The sequence below is a fragment of the Schistocerca piceifrons genome, chromosome 9 (genome assembly GCF_021461385.2).
Source record: "Schistocerca piceifrons isolate TAMUIC-IGC-003096 chromosome 9, iqSchPice1.1, whole genome shotgun sequence".
Taxonomy (NCBI): Eukaryota; Metazoa; Arthropoda; class Insecta; order Orthoptera; family Acrididae; genus Schistocerca; species Schistocerca piceifrons.
The window spans coordinates 135,607,969-135,626,719 of record NC_060146.1 but is presented as its reverse complement, the minus strand read 5'-3'; the positions used below and the strand labels follow the sequence as shown (position 1 = coordinate 135,626,719).

General features: G+C 43.1%; 1 protein-coding gene across 1 annotated transcript in view; it reads left to right on the top strand.

Annotated features, from left to right (window-relative positions):
• The first annotated feature begins 5,914 nt into the window (after nucleotides 1-5,914).
• The window catches only part of LOC124716916 (GILT-like protein 1), a 48,600-nt gene continuing 35,763 nt past the window's right edge, over nucleotides 5,915-18,751 (top strand). The window contains exons 1-2 of the mRNA XM_047243485.1: nucleotides 5,915-6,069; nucleotides 16,044-16,193. Of these exons, the coding sequence (XP_047099441.1) occupies nucleotides 6,010-6,069; nucleotides 16,044-16,193 (210 nt within the window). The 5' untranslated portion in view covers nucleotides 5,915-6,009. The remainder of the gene's footprint in view (nucleotides 6,070-16,043; nucleotides 16,194-18,751) is intronic.

Here is an 18,751-nt window from a genome sequence, read left to right as displayed (position 1 = left end):
CCATTAACAATCAATACCTTGGTTGCGTTGTAGACAATATGTGGGGCGTAAACATCATTGGCCTTTAGCGACCTCCCAATCAAGGGGTTCCTTGTTAGACATATGATGTGAGCTCCAGAAGCTCGATTATGTTCCTAGGATTATGGGTTGTATGCTAAAATATACTGGTCGACTCATCTGAATAATTCGTATTCGGTGCTGATCAGTCACCGATTGGTAGTGGAGTATTGGGAAAAATAAGTAAACGCAAGTATTTGTTAATAAAAGGTGTTATATTTGGATTACTGGTAAAAAAATCAGTATCGATATATACAATTTCAATGATTGTAGAACACATGAAAAGTAGATACTGTCTCTGGCAGATTAATTTCAGTTTTTAATAATTCTTCACTTTACAAAATTTCTTTGAAGACTATTTGATCTGTTAAAATGTGATCACCGTTTATTTTTTGGCTGAATGTGTCTCTAGCACAAACATAAATATCACTGTATTTGCGGACTCGTGAAAAACCCACGTATAACGGTCGGTGCGAAATAAACAAATTCTGGTAAATACGATCCTGCTTTTTAAAGGGCCCGACCTCGTGCTTTATTAGATTTTAAAATATAGCGAAGGATACTGTTGCTGGCAATTGCTTTCTCAATATTTTGGAAAGGCATGTTTGTATCAAGAAGAGTGAGGTTAGTGCAGTGTATGGGCACACTTTTACCAGACTCAATGAATTTAGCAATGATGATGTACCACTAATCTTACAACACTGATTAAGCGTCAACGTCTCTAATTAACATAATAATAACATTTTTCTTTAAATTCATAAATTTGTTGTACGGTTTTCACAATAAAGCCCCGAACTTCGAGAAAAAACTACGGAAGCAAAGTTGTAGATCTAGTAGATACACTGATTTTGAAGGACAGATGGAAGCTGAATCTGGTGGTCGGTGTTCAAGCAGACAAGACGTTCGTCTCCAGAGCAACATGGAGAGTCCGGTCAAAATGAGTGCAAACAGTCTCCTCCCAGACAGTCGAGGTCCAGTGTTTTAGAAGATACTGATGACAGCGTACTAGAGAACATTCATAAAGACTGTTGAAGCGTAGATTTAAATTTCTATATCCAACTAATGAGGCACTACAAGTCCTTTAAAAGTAAATCAAATTGCAGATTATTTTTAAATTATGCGTCTAGCAAAAGGCGAGCAGGAGATCGTTTCAAAGGAAACAGACTGTCGCTATTACAAACCGTAAAATAGCGTGTAATATCCAAATTTGATAGAGCAAGATGGTATGCATCTACAATATTGGCATCTGCAAATGTGGGCACTAGAAGCGTCTAAAATGATTGGCTTGGACAATTTCAAAGCTTCAGTATTGTTTTGTCGTCAGCCTTAAAGCTGAATATGGCAATTGATCAGGCATTTTACTACCTTTGGCACCCGCTAGGACATAGAACACAATGATAGCATACGTCAGAAGTCACAACAGTCTGTAGAGGCAGTGATCACGTATCTGCCAGAGCAGAGTGTCGAGAAAGGAAATCTTTGGAATGATGACCCGAGTCATCATTCCAGTACGAAAGATCATCATCAGCACTGTCCCATAGAGGAGGGGAAACTGCAGCTAGTTAGTTGCAGTCTGTGCGTAACTCTGAACACAACTACACAATTGGAGTGATAGAAAAACTGACAGACAAGGCGTACATCTGCTTTCAGGAGGGATAAGGCAATTTGCCCGAATGTTTCAAACAAACTTCAAACAACCTGCCCATGAAACATTCATGTGGCGGCAGGCAAAATTGGAAAAATGAATAAAAAACACAGTAAATGTTTTCTAACTTCATTCCTTGGCAACAATGCCACAAGTGAAAAGAGCCTGTTGTTGTGTGATTCCTGGTCGGATACAAGTTTTACGAACAAACTTGTTACGCTGAAGATACTGCCACCGAAAACAACAAAATATTGCCAACCCTGACGTTTACTTCTTTCGCCAATATGAGTTCTATATCAGGAGGACTGCTGATTTTGTAACGCTACAACGCGCCAAACCACAAGTGAAAATACATGATCGTTATTTCATAATCAAACTTTACTCTCCGATTTACAGTCCATTTTTTTGCAGCAAAGAATTCACAATACGTTTGGCGAAAGGTAGGTAATGACATTGACATACCCGTATCATGATTTGAAAATGTAATTAGTGTGGCTCTTGCTATCGGACCACTTGCTTGCGAAATTGACCTCAAATGTAAAAAATATGGTTTTAGTGAGTTGTGGAAATTGTTCTCTTCCACTTCATCGAAATTCCACATATGCTCCAGTAATGGTACTTGAATTACGTAACCATTACTGCACCTCAACTCAACCTCTCGATACCAGCAATATTCTACTGTTTTTCTGTAAAATAGTTAACATATTTCTGTGACAACATTCAGATTCGATTTCATTAATGTAGAGGTACTTCGATACATCGATATGTATACATTGCCATGGTATTATTCTTACGTGTATTCTTTCTTTTGTCATCTCGGTAAGTGACGTACTTGTAACTCTGATTTTTGGGCACGTAAGCGGTTATTAGAGAGTCGAGTTTTGCTCGTCATGTTAAAAAGACGCAAGTTGTAGTCAGTTTATGAAATGTGAACTTTAACAGTGAGGAAGATATTTTCAAGTATGTTTTATATTGTGAAGTGATGTTTTGGAGCGAGTTACGTGATATTTGCAACAAAAGCAATAAAAAAAGAAGTGTAACTTAAGTTCGGAGTGCTGATTGCTTTTTTACATCACCATTGTCCTAACTTGCAAAAGTTTAATCTTCAAAAATGGTTTATGAAACACATCTATAAAACTTTTGAATATCGCAGAATAGCACCTAGGCCTCTTTGCATCCGAGCTTGGAATCATCACTACCTAGATTTTCGACGATTGAGCCATGAGTTCACAACGAGACCAGCGTGGGAATCACGAAAAGATGAGTGCCTACTTTATCCATTATTTCAAGAAATGACTTTATTAACTGTGCTCTAATGACACCTGCCACATAATATAACTTCGTTGTTGCCCGAAATTGCAATATTTAGCAGCGTGAGCAACACTACAATCTCAATTAATTTTTGACCTTGTAGGGTTGTTAGAAGTTGCAACGTAAAGTTAAAGCAATAAACATCCCTCTGTCGCAAAATGAAGTCTTTTTAACCTAGGTTCCGGCCACTTCTAAGAGTATCTTCATCAGAAATAAAACATTGAAACTGGCCTGTAACATAAGTACGAAGTTCTAGGGAAAAGAATGTTTTTTACAAGTGTAAATACTGACTAGCAGTATAAAAAGAAAAGGCATAGTACTTACATGTCACGTATAACTATCAAGCGATAAAGCTTTAGTCACAGAATTTTAAAATAGAAAACACAGAAGGCAAGGAGCCGCAAATACAAACAGGCTACTTAACAGTTAAAATATAGGCAGGCGAATATTGTGATGAACATTATCTGATACATGAAGTAAGAAGCAATACTTTATCTGTCAGCAGCACATGGTAACAATTTGTCTACATAAGAGCTTACAAGTACTGTTCAAAGGCTGAAATCGCCATTACAGAATTACAAAGGGAGCTGAATAACTCAGCGAGTAGAAATAACGATATAATATGGAATGTAGATAAGATAAACCATTTAATGAACAAGAAATTATAAATCGACTTAGAAAAAACATTTCGGTAACTGCACGAAGGAACACGAAATCAAATATCAAGCAACGGCTTCATACCGTTGAAGAAGCTTCTATTACGTAGTTGTAGCTGCTCATTAAGAAGGAGGCCATCATTTCGAGAAAGATGTTTAAAAATTTTCATTAACTCTCTAAAAGTAAAGGTCTTCAACCGTTTCTCAGCTACAGCGATAGGCATTCTCTCTTATTTCAGATATGTCGATGATATTTTAGTCATCTACAAAGGAGTTTTTGATGGCATCAACCGTATTTTCAATATCTTCAAAGAACTTGAACGAGAAAATATCCTTCACCAGTGAATTCGAAAACGAGGCCCTTCAATTGAATTTTCTTGACTTTACGCTTACGGTAGAAGAAAATAAAATCTCAGTTAATATTTCTCGTAAAGAAACATAAACCAATCGGATCGTACCTGCGTCTTCTATGCACCCACAATCTCATAAGAACGCTTTCTTTGACCCGGCTATTCACGGAGCTGCTTCTGTTCTATTGTCGAAAGAAAAATTCGAGGAAGGAATTAATTTAATCAAAACGATAGGAGTTAATAACGAATACGAACCTGCCATAGTGAATAGCATTCTTAAAAAGAAAACTGTTAAAAGAGTTACTACACTCGGCACCTCTATCATTGAGTCCAGTCTAAAGAAGAAGTTCTCTATCCCTTTCTTGGGGTCCATCTTCTGTCAGATACAACGCCTTCTTCGTAATGAATACAACTGTAATGTTGCCTTTTCAACCAATAATAGTTTGAAAAAAATGTGTTCATAATTTAAAATCGACCCGTTCCCCTTTGAAAGACTCTGGTGTCTACAAAATTCTTTGCGACACCTGCTCTTCTTACTACGTAGGACAAACAATACGTGCTTTTACAGTCAGATACAAATATCTTTAAAGAAAAAATGGTACTAGCACTCAGAATTAGTCTTTTGCCGACCACCTTCTGATTACAGGTCACTCGCCTAAGCATTCTGCACACTGAGAAGAAAGGCGTAGATTAAATGTTCTCGAAGAATTATAAAGTTTTTAAACATCTTTCTCGAAATGGCCACCTTCTTAATGAGCAGCTACAGCTACGTAATAGAAGCTTCTTCAACGGTATAAAGCCGTTGCTTGATATTTGATTTCGTGTTCCTTCGTGCAGTTACCGAAATGTTTTTTCTAAGTCGATTTATAATTTCTTGTTCATTAAATGGTTTATATTATCTACATTCCATATTACATTGTTATTTCTACTCGCTGAGTTATTCAGATCCCTTTGTAATTCTTATGGCGTTTTCAGGCTTTAAACTGTACTTCTAAGCTCTTATGTAGACAAATTGTTACCACGTCTGCTGCTGACAGATAAAATATTGCCTCTTACTTCATATATTAAATAATGCTCCTCACAATATTCGCCTGTCTATATTTCGAATGTTAAGAAGCCTGTTTGTATTTGCGGCTATTGGATGGCACTTTTGGCGTAATGTTCACCTGCCTGGCGCCTAAGTATGATGCTACTGCAGCTCGATAGGTGTGAGCAGCCTACAGTGGGTTGCCTTCTATGTTTTCTACTTTAGAATTCTGTGACTAAAGCTTTATCGCTTAATATTTACTTTATACGTGACATGTAAGTACTGTGCCTTTTCTTTTTATACTACTAGCCAGTACTTAAACTTATAAAGACATGTTTCCCTAAAACTTTGCGCATATGTTATAGGCCAGTTTCAATGTTTTATTTCTGATGAAGGCACTCTTAGAAGGGGCCAAAACCTAGGTCAAATAATTTTGCGACCGAGCGCTGTTTATTGGTTTAATTTTAAGGAGAGGGTTTTTTGCACCGTTGATTGGAAAATGTAATGATACACTGACGTCATTGAGTAACGCATAATTTTCCTCGTCTGGTACTGATATCTTGTTACTTTGTTTCTCTCTGTTAAGATGTCACCCGTGGCAGAAACACAGATCGAGTGTTATTCTGTGGTTTTTGCGAGCTTCCGTTCCGGCTTGCCTAAAGGACGGTGCGGTCTTTGATCGCGTGAGTCTGCCAGTTATCCGCTCCGCAATGAAATAAGTCTGCTGACCTCAGTAGCGGGGTGTGTTATCGCCTCGCGAGAGATGAGATTACAGGTTTTCCTGCTTGACACCGAGTCACCTCGTCGCAGCTGCGAATCGCGGGTGAGGGTCTGCTCCCGCGTATCTACACAACACCCGTCGGTGACGTTTTGTTTCCTTTCCGACGCACACCAGCCGGCGGGCAGCGTATAAATGGACAGAGCTGCCGTTCCCTGGACTGTCGCCGCCGCCACACCGCCAAGATGTTTCTGCCACGGGGTGTTCTCTCTGCGTTCGGTCTCGCCATCTTGTTTCACGCACAAGTAAGTACCTCCCAATGTCTTCCTTCGTTCCTTAGCAGGAAATTCGAGGATCACTGTAAGAGTGATGAGCGCTTGTTTCTCCATACAATTTTATAAAGACAATGAAAAAAAAAATTACAAGATACTTGATGCCTAACAAACGGGTCCTCATGGATTCGCATAATCAAATTTACTTCCTATAGAATTAGATTAGTGCCCATACATCTATTTTCTAATGCAGTATGCAGCAGATCTAAAATGAATAAATACACTACTGGCCATTAAAATTGCTACACCAAGAAGAAATGTAGATGATAAAGGGGTATTCACTGGACAAAAATATTATACTAGAACTGACATGTGATAAGATTTTCACACAATTTGGGTGCGTAGATCCTGAGAAATCAGTACCCAGAACAACCAGCTCTGGCCGTAATAACGGTCTTGATACGCCTGGGCATTGAGTCAAACAGAGCTCGGATGGCGTGTACAGGTACAGCTGTCCATGCAGATTCAACACGATACCACAGTTCATCCAGCACGGCGTTCCGAATTACTCTCCTGATCCCACCGATTCCATATTCTGCTAACAGTCATTGGATCTCGACCAACGCGAACAGCAATGTCGCGATACGATAAACTGCAATCACGATAGGCTACAATCCGACCTTTACCAAAGTCGGAAACTTAATGGTACGCATTTGTCCTCCTTACACCAGGCATCACAACAACGTTTCACTAGGCAACGTCGGTCAACTGCTGTTTGTGTATGAGAAATCGGATGGAAACTTTCCTCATGTCAGCACGTTGTAGGTGTCGCCACCGGATCCAACCTTGTGTGAATGCTCTGAAAAGCTAATCATTTGCATATCACATCATCTTCTTCTTGTCGGTTAAATTTCGTATCTGTAGCACAACTATGTGGTGTAGCAATTTTAATGGCCAGTAGTGAAAAAAAAGGAAGTAAAATGAAAGTACGGAAAAGTCGGAATTGAAGATTAAAAGATTTCCTATCACTGCTAAGTATCCAGCAACCAAAACTGGCGAATGGTTTCTTGATCAGAAATAAAGAAATACGTGTTTTAGCAATTGTGGAAATTTAACTCCTATGGAGGTAAATGGAACCGTCGTGTGACCAGGGCCTCCCGTGGGTAGACCGGTCGCCTGGTGCAAGTCTTTTGAGTTGACGCCGGTTCGGCGATTTGCGCGTCGATGGGGATTAGATGACGATGATAGAGACAACACGACACCCAGTCCCTGAGCCGACAAAATCTCCGAACCAGGCCCCTTGGTATGACAGTCCGTTGCGCTGACCACCCAGCTAACGGGGCGGATGTCGTATGGAGGTCTAACTGTGAATGAAAGCTTTCTTGAAAATAAATCGTTATTAAAGAAGTACTAGAGCAATTTAAATCAATGAAAATTGGAGTTTGACTTGTAAGTTAGAACTAAAAAATAAGTGTTTCTGTCTGTTTCGAAGTTCAACCCCTAAACTTTTATGGGAATATAGCGTGTCACTATGAAAACATTTTCAAAGCTAAAGCTGTGAAAATTTGTATTGCGCTTGTCAGTTGCAAATAACAATATACGTGTTTCAGAATTTTTTTTTTTTTGGAAATACAACCTCTGACACAGGGATGTATGCACTCCGTCTTCAGGGCACAAGTGGCCCATCGGGACCATCCGACCGCCGTGTCATCCGCAGTGGAGGATGCGGATAGGAGGGGCGCGGGTAAGCACAACCCTCTCCCGGTCGTTATGATGGTTTTCTTTGACCGGAGCCGCTACTATTCGGTCGAGTAGCTCCTCAATTGGCATCACGAGGCTGAGTGCAACCCGACAAATGGCAACAGCACATGGCGGCTGGATGGTCACCCATCAAAGTGCCAGCCACGCCCGACAGCGCTTATCTTCGGTGATCTCACGGGATTTGGTGTATCCACTGCGGCAAGGCCGTTGCCGACACAGTGATATAGGGAATGAAATTTTTATGAAAGTATTTCGTCATATAAAAAATTTTCTTTTAATTTAAATTTATGAAAATCGGTTTGTGACTTGTAAGAAAACGTTTGTTAGGGGATGAGACTTTCTATGCAACTGCCACCACGAGAACTCATAAGGCAAGTTTAACAAGGAGCTCCGGCTCCAGCTACCAGAACCGCTTTTTGGTCAGAAGTACATCCGGAAAAGACTCTGCTTCTATGGCCTTAATTAGCGTGGAAAGTTTAGGTGATGTTGCGTTTTGTGAAAAACATAGTTCCATCAAATAAAAAAAAAAAAAAAATGAGACCATGCAGTCTACATAAGCAAAGCAGCGGGTGGTAAGCTAGTTTACTATAAAATAGAAATTTCAACCAAAGATATTGTGTCATAAATGTCTAAATGAAGCCGCACGGAGTGGCCGCGTGGTTTGAGGCGCCGTGTCACGGTTTACACAGCCCCTCCCGGAGGTTCGAGTCCTCCATCGGGCATGGGTGTGTGTGTGTGTGTGTGTGTGTGTGTGTGTGTGTGTGTGTGTGTGTGTGTGTGTTGTTCATAGCATAAGTTAGTTTAAGTAATGTGTAAGTCTAGGGACTAATGACCTCAGCAGTTTGGTCCCTTAGAAATTCACACACATTTGAACATTTTTGTCTAAATGAAAGTAAAATGTTTTTGTTTCCACTCACTAATCGCATGAAAATGAACTACAATTTTCAGAGAGATAAGAAACGATATATCCTGAAAAACGTAGGTACATAAAGAAATAAAAAAAGAATTTTTTCTATTTGATCTTACACATTTTGGTAAGGAATTTTAATTTGTTTTAACGACTTGCATTTTCATACAATTAATAACTGAAATTGACAAAATGTTTTGTTTATTAAAAATGATTCAAGAATATGAAGAAATCGCATTACGTAACAATTTGATCTGCTTTACAGTATGGTCTATTTTGGTCGAAGATCATTTTCCAGCACAGACTCCTACGAACAGTCTAACATTCTGCGTGGTGTCTGTTTGTTCTAAGTCGTGTCTCCCTACTACTTTCGCGCAACGACGCTCTGAGCGTGTTTTTTAGGGAATTGACTAGTTTGAACGTGGGACCTGTTGCTGGTAAGGAGACGCCAGACCACACATGACATGTAGAGTTCAGAAGAGTTCAGTGAGACTAGCGATGATATAATCAAATACTTAATTATTTCAGCGTCAGCTCCACTGCACTCCCTGTAAAAGAATCTTAATACTTGTCGTGTCACCGCCAGACACCACACTTGCTAGGTGGTAGTTTAAATCGGCCGCGGTCCATTTAGTACATGTCGGACCCGCGTGTCGCCACTGAGTGATCGCAGACCTAGCGCCACCACAAGGCAAGTCTCGATATACGATAGAGCTCTCGCCCCAGTTGTACGACGACACTGCTAGCGACAATACGGACGAAGCCTTCCTCTCATTTGCCGAGAGACAGTTAGAATAGCCTTCTGCTAAGTCCATGGCTACGACCTAGCAAGGCGCCAATTGTAACAGTGCATGTATCTTACGAGTCGCATTTGTATAGTCAAGAGAGATGTATCACAAGGAAACAGTAAAGTTAAGTATAAAGCAGCTACGTACTTTTCTTGCTACCATTCAATAGTTATCCTGTTCCAGACCTGACGCAAGTCGGCGTGTGTGTACGCGTGCCTTTCTTCCGGCTACTTCAAGTGGCGTAACAGTCTTGTTACGTCACTACAATACTAATTAAATTTAGTGGAACGGGTTCAAGGCTTTCCTATTTTTAGTTAGCTGGTAAAATAACGTCGAAAAAGCAGTTAAGTTTACCATTGGAAATTTTATTCTACTCACAAAACATTGTTTATAAATTGCACTATTGATAAAAGGAAATATTTTAATACAGGATGATAAAAAGCAACTGCATTCAACAAAAATGTGAACGAATATTCCCTGAATGGGTTTCCAAGTTCTACAATGGATTGAAGGATGACCTATGCCATATCACATCTATAATCTATGTTTAAGTTAAGTTTCATAAAAGAGAAAACTATCAAAACGGTCTACAGTGACCCTCAATTATCTTTAATTACTTATTTAACTTGTCGTAAATTACAGTGGCTGATGTGGCTTCTCAATAATTATATAACAGAAAAATCATCGGGTTTCAGATTTTAACTTCTAGTAGCAAATGTGAATACCATGAGCTTTAATTGACGATCGACACTAGTATTACGCAAAAAAGGGATGTGAGACTTTTGCAGTTCTGAGTGAAGCCTTATGACTCTTATGAGGCATCGCGTGTGTTCATTACCTTGTCGTTGGTTAGGCAGCGTCAGGGTGCGGCGGGCGGCGCAGCTCCACACACCTCGCCGTCTCGGAAGCAACTCTCTCTAACTTCTCCTTACTACAATTTACTGAAATTGGTTTAAGAAAAGCTATCTGTCTGTGTTTTCAACTGACCAATCAGGGTCTCAATGTTAACCTTAAGCTCCGCCTACAAAAGTTCTGTCCATCCAATGAGAAACATTATACTTTTTGTGGTGGGGCAATGCTTTTAATGTTTGCAACGTAACAGAGACGCGTATAGTCTCACGCTAAAACTTTCAGCTAGTGTAGCCCTTTTAGTGTTATAGTAAGATCTATACTGTTCTTCCGGAGGGCTCTATCTTTTAACATGGGCTGGGGGGTGGTCCTGGCGGTCAGCCGCGATGTGGGTGTCCGTCCCTTATCATAGGGCCTTCTAGCTTAACACGGTTCTGCTCTTGGCTTCTGTTCTCGTCTCTTCCCTCGGAACTGCGTCTGTTTCACGGTGGGAAGGTATGACATGCATTTAGGCGTTCTTGTGTTAGTCTGTCGTATTCCATTTGCTCACTCGTTGATCGTATTACTTTGGTTAATTTAATGTCAGGATTTATTCGGAGCTATGTGACATACTGCCAGATTTTCTATCATGTCAGGGTTTTCATGGAAGGTGTTGGATTTGCCTGACACCTTACAACAGTTATGTTGGCGTTTTTCGCAATGTCTAGCAGGAGTCAGCCCAAACAAGTACTGCTCATCATGTTTTTCATGCTGCACCAAACTTTGGTCTGTTTCCCAGTATAAACAGAAATCATTTCTTAAAGCAGAATTTTACGTGCTCACTCGATAGGGCGGCCAAAAATTACTCAAATGCGATATTCGGTTTGGTGACATGCATTAACAGTGACAGTAAAACGAGGAGAGTAGCAGTTACTCCACGACCGACTGAGCAACCGCGCCATCTACCAGCGACACTGAGTGGGGGCCAGGGTGGCGTGCGAAACGACCAAACTGGCCGAGGACTGGAGTGCTGGAGTTGCAGATGTACTGCGTACTTTACAGTCAGCGTTAATAAGTATCGATAGAACACGTGTGACAACAGAACAATTTGAAACCGCTCTGTTGCATGACCACATAAAATTCCGCTTTAAATACAATCTTGTTTCTACCGGGAAACAACTGACGTTTTACATTCACATTGGGCATTGCATGGAGTATGTGAGGAGTAGTAATTACCCGGGCGCACTCTAGCTCCACATTTCGAAAACCAAACTACAACATATAAATCTTGCTCTTGGCAAAAATCTGCGCTGGGTAATGGTTCTTCAAAAATGGTTCAAATGGCTCTGAGCACTATGGGACTTAACACCTAATGTCATCAGTCCCCTAGAACTTAGAATTACCTAAACCTAACCTAAGGACATCACACACATTTTTGCCCGAGGCAGGATTCGAACCTGCGGCCGTAGCGGTCGCGCGGTTTCAGAATGTAACGCCCAGAACCGCTCTACCACTCCGGCCGGCCACCGTCACCAATTTAATCTGCAGCTGACCAGAAGAAGACCTCTACATTCCACGTTTCGTAAAGGAACACAGCGAATCGAGTACGTAACTGCTGCCCACTAGCCATCCAAGAGCACAAGATTTCTCCAGACGCGCGAAATTGAGGAGATTAGCACGCCTTTTCGGTGTGCAGTAGATGTGAAACTGTTGTGATGATATAACAGACGGTTAAGAACAAGAAACGGATATTCTTTATGCATGGTGGAGCTCCAGACGAACGGAGTTTGCAGCCTTTTACGTAAATCATCTGCGGCATCAATTCTAAAATATTATTCTAGTGTATGGGGTCATTATCGAGAAGGTATTAGTAAGAGAGAACATAAATACATGCACTTCTAAGGCTATAAGGTTCTGCATTTAAAACAAGCTATAACGTCAGATTGTTGCGGTATCCGACCTATTACTCGCATGGAATGCAACGCTATTACTATCTCCTTGTAAGAAACGTATTTCCAGCGCATGAGATACGTTCTCCTTGCAGGTTTCTCTACGCTAAACTACGGTGAAAAACTATGAAATGAAAAACTGCTTCCTTAAAACTGAGATTCTTTGTGATACATGTACAATATAGCTTTCCATACTGTATAGCGTCCACTGTTCTCGTCCGATCACGAATCAGAAACTGCACTACGCTCGCCAAAATGTTCAAATGTGTCTAAATTCCTAAGCGACCAAGCTGCTGAGGTCATCGGTCCCTACACTTACACATTACTTAAACTAACTTACGCTAAGAGCAACACACACACCCATGCCCCAGGGAGGACTCGAACCTCCGGCGGGAGATGCCGTGCAATCCGTGACAAAGCGCCTGAGACCGCGTGACCACTCCTCGCGGCTACTGTGCTCGTATAAAATGATCGTTAGTAACGGAGAACACCTCATACAAAGAATGAGATGATGCGCGTTCACGTTACAGCGCGCCAAACGGCAATTTTTCCATAATGGAGTGCTTGCGCCGGCCGGTGTTGCCGAGCGGTTCTAGGCGCTTCAGTGTGGGACCGCGCGACCGCTACTGTGGTGTGCGTACTGTAAGACCTTCAGTACACACACCAGCAGATTATTTGAGATGTTGCTCTATCGAAATAGGCGAATGTAAGCAATATGTCTCGTGGTCTTATCGTGGCGTGTTTATCTTCCGCCGTTAGGTCAGACGATAGGAATGCCACTTGCAGCTTAGAGTAGCAGATTGACGGTGATCAACTTTAAACAGAACTTGATTAATTTGCACACACATTTATTAAAATAATAAAAAGGCATAGATATTACGTAACTTGATTCTGGATGCTGTTTACAATGGACAATCTGAAGTTCCTTTGGTATTGGTACGTTAATCTTATTCTCACATATATCTCTGATACTTGAAAAAAGTGTCTATACATTTATCTTCATGGCTATGTACAGGAATATGGTAATCTTATTAGGTGCAGACTGAAACTTGACTATAGAGTGGTACAGAGAAATGTAGAACTCGTACAGACTGGTACAGACAAATGCAGACTGGTACAGACAAATGCAGACTCACTAATCGGAGGTCTGTACACTCGTTACAATACCTCGTGCATTCATGTATCACTGCGCGAGTGTGATCTGCGAGGAGAAAAGGTTCTACGTTAGCAGCAATATCATTGGCTGCGTTACATATTAGTATGTGCATTGGCGGAAGCAGAATTCGGTCCGTCTCTATGGCAGCGCCATCTCGTAGTGCAGAGACAGACGACCGCTGCGCCTACGCTGTTGTGCTTAGCGGGGCGCGCTCTAGTGGGAAAGTTGTGTACGCGCTGACTACACGGAACTATGTACACAACAGCTACGTTCACAGGTTCGAATCCTGCTCAGTACCTCGTGTCCTGTGAATTCACATCACTGGAAAGATGGAACAACGATTTGTCGCTGATGATGTAATGAAATGAAATGAGCGTATGGCGTCACTGGCCGGGAGGCCCCTTTTGGGGCAGGTCCAGCCGCCTTGGCGCAGGTCTTACTACATTCGACGCCACATTGGGCGATGGGAGAGCAGGATGGGGATGAAATGATGAAGACAGCACGACACCCAGTCCCTGAGCGGAGAAAATCCTTGACCCAGCCGGGGATCAGGTCCGGACCTGTAGGATGGCGATCCGTCACAGTGACCACTCAGCTATTGAGCGGACACTGATGATGTAATAGAAAGGGTCTGACAAACCATCGTTGATGTTGCTCAAAAGCCATGTACAGTAATCTACACGTTTCTGACTCGACCTCCCGTAACTGCTGCACAAGCGTCACAGGAGCTGGCTTCAGATTAAGACTTTTCAACATCTGCTGGTAAACGATCCTAGTTATATGCATCAGTTGGGCCAATTTACGTGTCGACTGCTTTGGACTCTGAACAATTCTTCTGCGAATATCTGCAATAACTTCTGGTGTGCAAACTGAAGGAATTCTTTGTAGTTTTACATTTTGCACAGATCTGTAGGTGCACCAGTTTTTACACAGACTCTGTATTGCTCTCTTTGCTGGTGGTCCTTCATCTGGATAGCATACCATGAAAATTTCGCGAGTTTCCTTAACCGAATTTGTTTTCGCACATGCTTCCACAGTTTCAATTCTTCATTCTATCGAGAAAGTCATTTTGCAGACCACAAAGAGGAATTTCCAGTGTCGCTAATGAAAAAGCTGAAATGCTGACAGAAGCATAGTAACAGTCGATTATTGCATAAAACAGTCCATTGTTGTAGCTCTTTGCTCTGTTTCAGAATTCGAAATGCTGCATTCGCGTCTCATAGCTAATGTCGCTAATGAAAAAGCTGAAATGCTGACACAAGCATAGTAACAGTCGGTTCTTGCATAAAACTGTCCATTGTTGTAGATCTTTGCTCTGTTTAAGAATTCGAAATGCTGCATTCGCGTCTCATACCTAATGTCGCTAATGAAAAAGCTGAAATGCTGACAGAAGAATAGTATTAGTCGATTATTGCATAACACTGTCCATTGTTGTAGCTCTTTGCTCTGTTTAAGAAGTCGAAATGCTGCATTCACATTCAAACGCGAGGAGGACCGCTTTTAACTGCACTGCCCTGTAAATTGGGTGCCGTGTCTTCGGTGACACACCCGGCATGTAATATCACGAAAAATATAAGCCTCTCATCAACACTCCCTTAGGGTGCGTGTGCGTGCGTGTGTGTGTGTGTGTGTGTGTGTGTGTGTGTGTGTGTGTGTGTGTACTGTTCCGCGCGGGATTAGCCGAACGGTTTAAGGCGCTGCAGTCATGGACTGTGGGACTGGTCCCGGTGGAGGTTCGAGTCCTCCCACGGGCATGGGAGTGTGTGTTTGTCCTTAGGATAATTTAGGTTGAGTAGTGTGTCAGCTTAGGGACTGATGACCTTAGCAGTTAAGTCCCATAGTGCTCACAGCCATTTGAAGAACCATTACCCAGCGCAGATGTGTGTGTATTGTGTCTGTTGAACAGGGACCTAGAAACAACGGAGAGGCTCCGTCGCACCATAACCCGCAGTGGTCCACAACCCCACAACAGTCCACCCAACCTACTGCCGCCCTACACCGAACCGAGGGTTATTGTGTGGTTCCGCCTTTGGCCCCCAGTGGACACCCCACTCCTGGGAACGTTTCATACCAGACGAGTGTAGCCCCAAATGTTTGCGTGGTAGTGTACTTATGGTGTGTGCATACGGGGAGACAGTGTTTGCGCAACATCGCCAACATAGTTTAACTGTGGCGGAATAACGGGAACCAGCCCGCATTCGCCGCAGATGGAAAACCGCCTAAAAACAATCCACAGGCTGGAAGGCACACCGGACGTCGACACAAATCCACCGGGCGGATTCGTACCGAGGACCGGCATGCCTTCCCGCACGGCAAGCAGCGCAATAGACCGCGCGGCAAGGTGGGCGGGCTCCCTTAGGGTACTTCCACATCTAATAATTTTACTCCGTTTAGAGCGTCGTACAAAGTTGTATCCGCTAATAAGTCCTGAATCCATAACAAATCTGGCCGACATTCTTATTTTGCTCAATAAGTGACTGCCGTACTCGGCTTTTACCTACGCCAGAGAATTCACAACCAGACCCTTGCATTTGTCCGTCTTCAGTGCGTTTTATCGTGTAAGGCAGCTTCATCATGTATGTGTACTGCCAGTCGTTACGGAAGATATTATGTTACAGGTATTTGCTGATAACACAGCGACAGTTGCCGTCTACTATGAAACGCTGAACCAAACGTGCAAAGGATTCTTCATAGACCAGCTGCTTCCGGCTTATAACCAGGCTCCAGATCGTATCACCGTTAAACTGGTCCCATTTGGCAAAACTGTGGTAAGTAACATTTTCTCTCTACTTTCTACTGTTTAAGACGATTTAAACACAGTAAACTACACGTAAAGCTTTATTTCACACCACTCATCAGTGTTACATTATACGCACACACACACACACACCTGCTGCAGAGGACAGCACATTCTACTCTATACATCTACATCTACATTTACATCTACATACATAGCCTGCCAACCACCCTACGGTGCATGGCGGAAGGTATCTTGTACCACTAGTACTCGTCTCCTTTGCTGTTCCACCCGCAGACAGAGCGCTAGAAAAACGACTGCCTATATGCCTTATAGTATTCACAAAATGAAAAAATTCGACACATTTCAATCTTAGCATCATAGAAAGAGCTCATTCCTTATCAAGATCAAGCTTACGCCTGAAACAGGCATCTTAAATAACAATTGATAGGAAATCAGCTGGAACGTTTTGTATTTACTTTTCCTTTTTAAAAAAATGAAGGTAACATATATCTTCATATCACAGCTTAAAAGGCACTTCCTAAAATACACAGCGAACAGCGCCGCAAGTAAAAGCGTAAGGAATTGCAAAGCATCAAATTGGGTATTACCCACATAATCAGCCATCTTCCCAATACCAAAACACCTGACTAGTCAAGAAATAAATTACTGTCCAAGGCAAAAGTGGATCCAAACCATTTTCCACAGCACAGCGACGCTCCAGGAAGCTCTATGGTGGGACGACCACTAGCCCAGACACAACTCACTTCAGCCTGGAGAATGCCAAATCCAGCTGCCCGGCTGTACGAAGAAGCACTCCCTGTGTCTAACCATTTAGCGTCGAATGGCGTTGCCACAGTGGTAACATCGGTTCCCACCAGATAACCGAAGCTTAGCGCTGTCGGACTTGGCTACCACTTGGGTGGGTGACCATTTGGGGTCTGTCGAACACTGTTGGTAAAACAGTGTGCAATCAGCCTGTGAGGCCAGTGTGGTGTGCCTACTGTAAGACCTTCGGTACACACACCATCAGATTATTTGACTTGTCGCTCTAACGAAGTAGGCGAGTGTCAGCAATATGTCTCGGGTCTTATTGTGGCGCGTTTATCTTCTGCCGTTAGGTCAGACGATAGAAATGCCACTTGCACGCTTAGAGTAGCAGATTGACAGTGACCAACTTTAAACAGAACTTGATTAATTTTCACACACATTTATTAAAATAATAAAAAGCGACAACATTACGTAACTTGATTCTGGATGCTGTTTACAATTGAAAATCTGAAGTTCCTTTGGTCTTGGTACGTTAATCTTATTCTCACATATCTCTGATACTTGACAAAAGTGTCTATTCATTTATCTTCATAGCTATGTACAGGAATATGGGTAATCTTATTAGGCACAGACTGAAACTTGACTATAGACTGGTACAGACTGGTGCAGACAAATGCAGACTGGTACAGACTGACTAATCGGAGGTCTGTACACTCATGTATCACTGCGCGAGTGTGATCCGTGAGGAGAAAAGGTTCTACGTTAGCAGTAATCTCATTGGCTGCGTTAGATATTAATACACGGATCGACGGAAGCAGAATTTGGTCATCTCTAAGGAGGCAGCGCCATCTCGTAGTGCGGAGACGGTCGAGCGCTGCGCCTGCGCTCGCTGTTGTGCTTAGCGGGGCGCGCTCTAGTGGGAAAGTTGTGTACGTGCTGACTACACGGAACTGTGTACACGACAGCCAGTTTAAGAGCTCCTTGACTGAGAAGTAGCGGCTCTCGTCACGAAAGCTCACAACGGCCGGGAGAGCGGTGTGCTGACCAAATGCCGCTCCACATCCGCTTCCAGTAACGCCTAACGTCTGAGGATGACACGGCGGTCGGTTGGTGCTGCTGTGCCTCGAGAGGCATGTTCATACGAAGTTAGAGGTTATTCGCACCCGCCACCCGTACTCGCCATCTTCCTGTATATCAGCAAACAGCTGTTAATTGCTGCTCATCTAGAGGCTTGGATCCCCTCCTTCGAAAGCGTCAGATTGCAAAGCCTGGGCTACTCTCAGGGTGGAATCTCCGTCTTCGAAAATTGTGTGTGTTTGTCTGTCTGTCTGTCTGTCTGCCCGCTGCTGTCGCTGTTCGTTCGTCCGTCCGTCCGTCCGTCCGTCCGCCTGCTGGCTGTCCATCGCCGTCGTCGTAACCGCTGCCGCCGCCGCCGCCGCCGCCGCCTGTTGTTCGTCCGTCTGTTCGCCGCCGACGCCGACGCCGCCTGCTGTTCGTCCGTCTGTTCGCCGCTGCCCATCTCCGACGCCGACGCCGCCTGCTGCACGTCCGTCTGTCCGTCGCCATTCGTCTGCAATGAGTACTCCCCCCTCCACGGTCATCTACACCTCCCCCTCCCCCTCTCCCACAGTCACTTCCTGGAGTGCCGCCTCTGGCCTCCCTCCTTCCACCTCCCCTTCCCTTCCCCCACTTACCCACCCCCCTATCTCCTCCCCTGCTGTATACCAACGCCTCTACACCCTTCCTCCAGCCTCCACACCATCAACAGCTCCCACTACTACCCCCGCCCTCACGTACGCCTCTGTTGCCGCCTCTGCT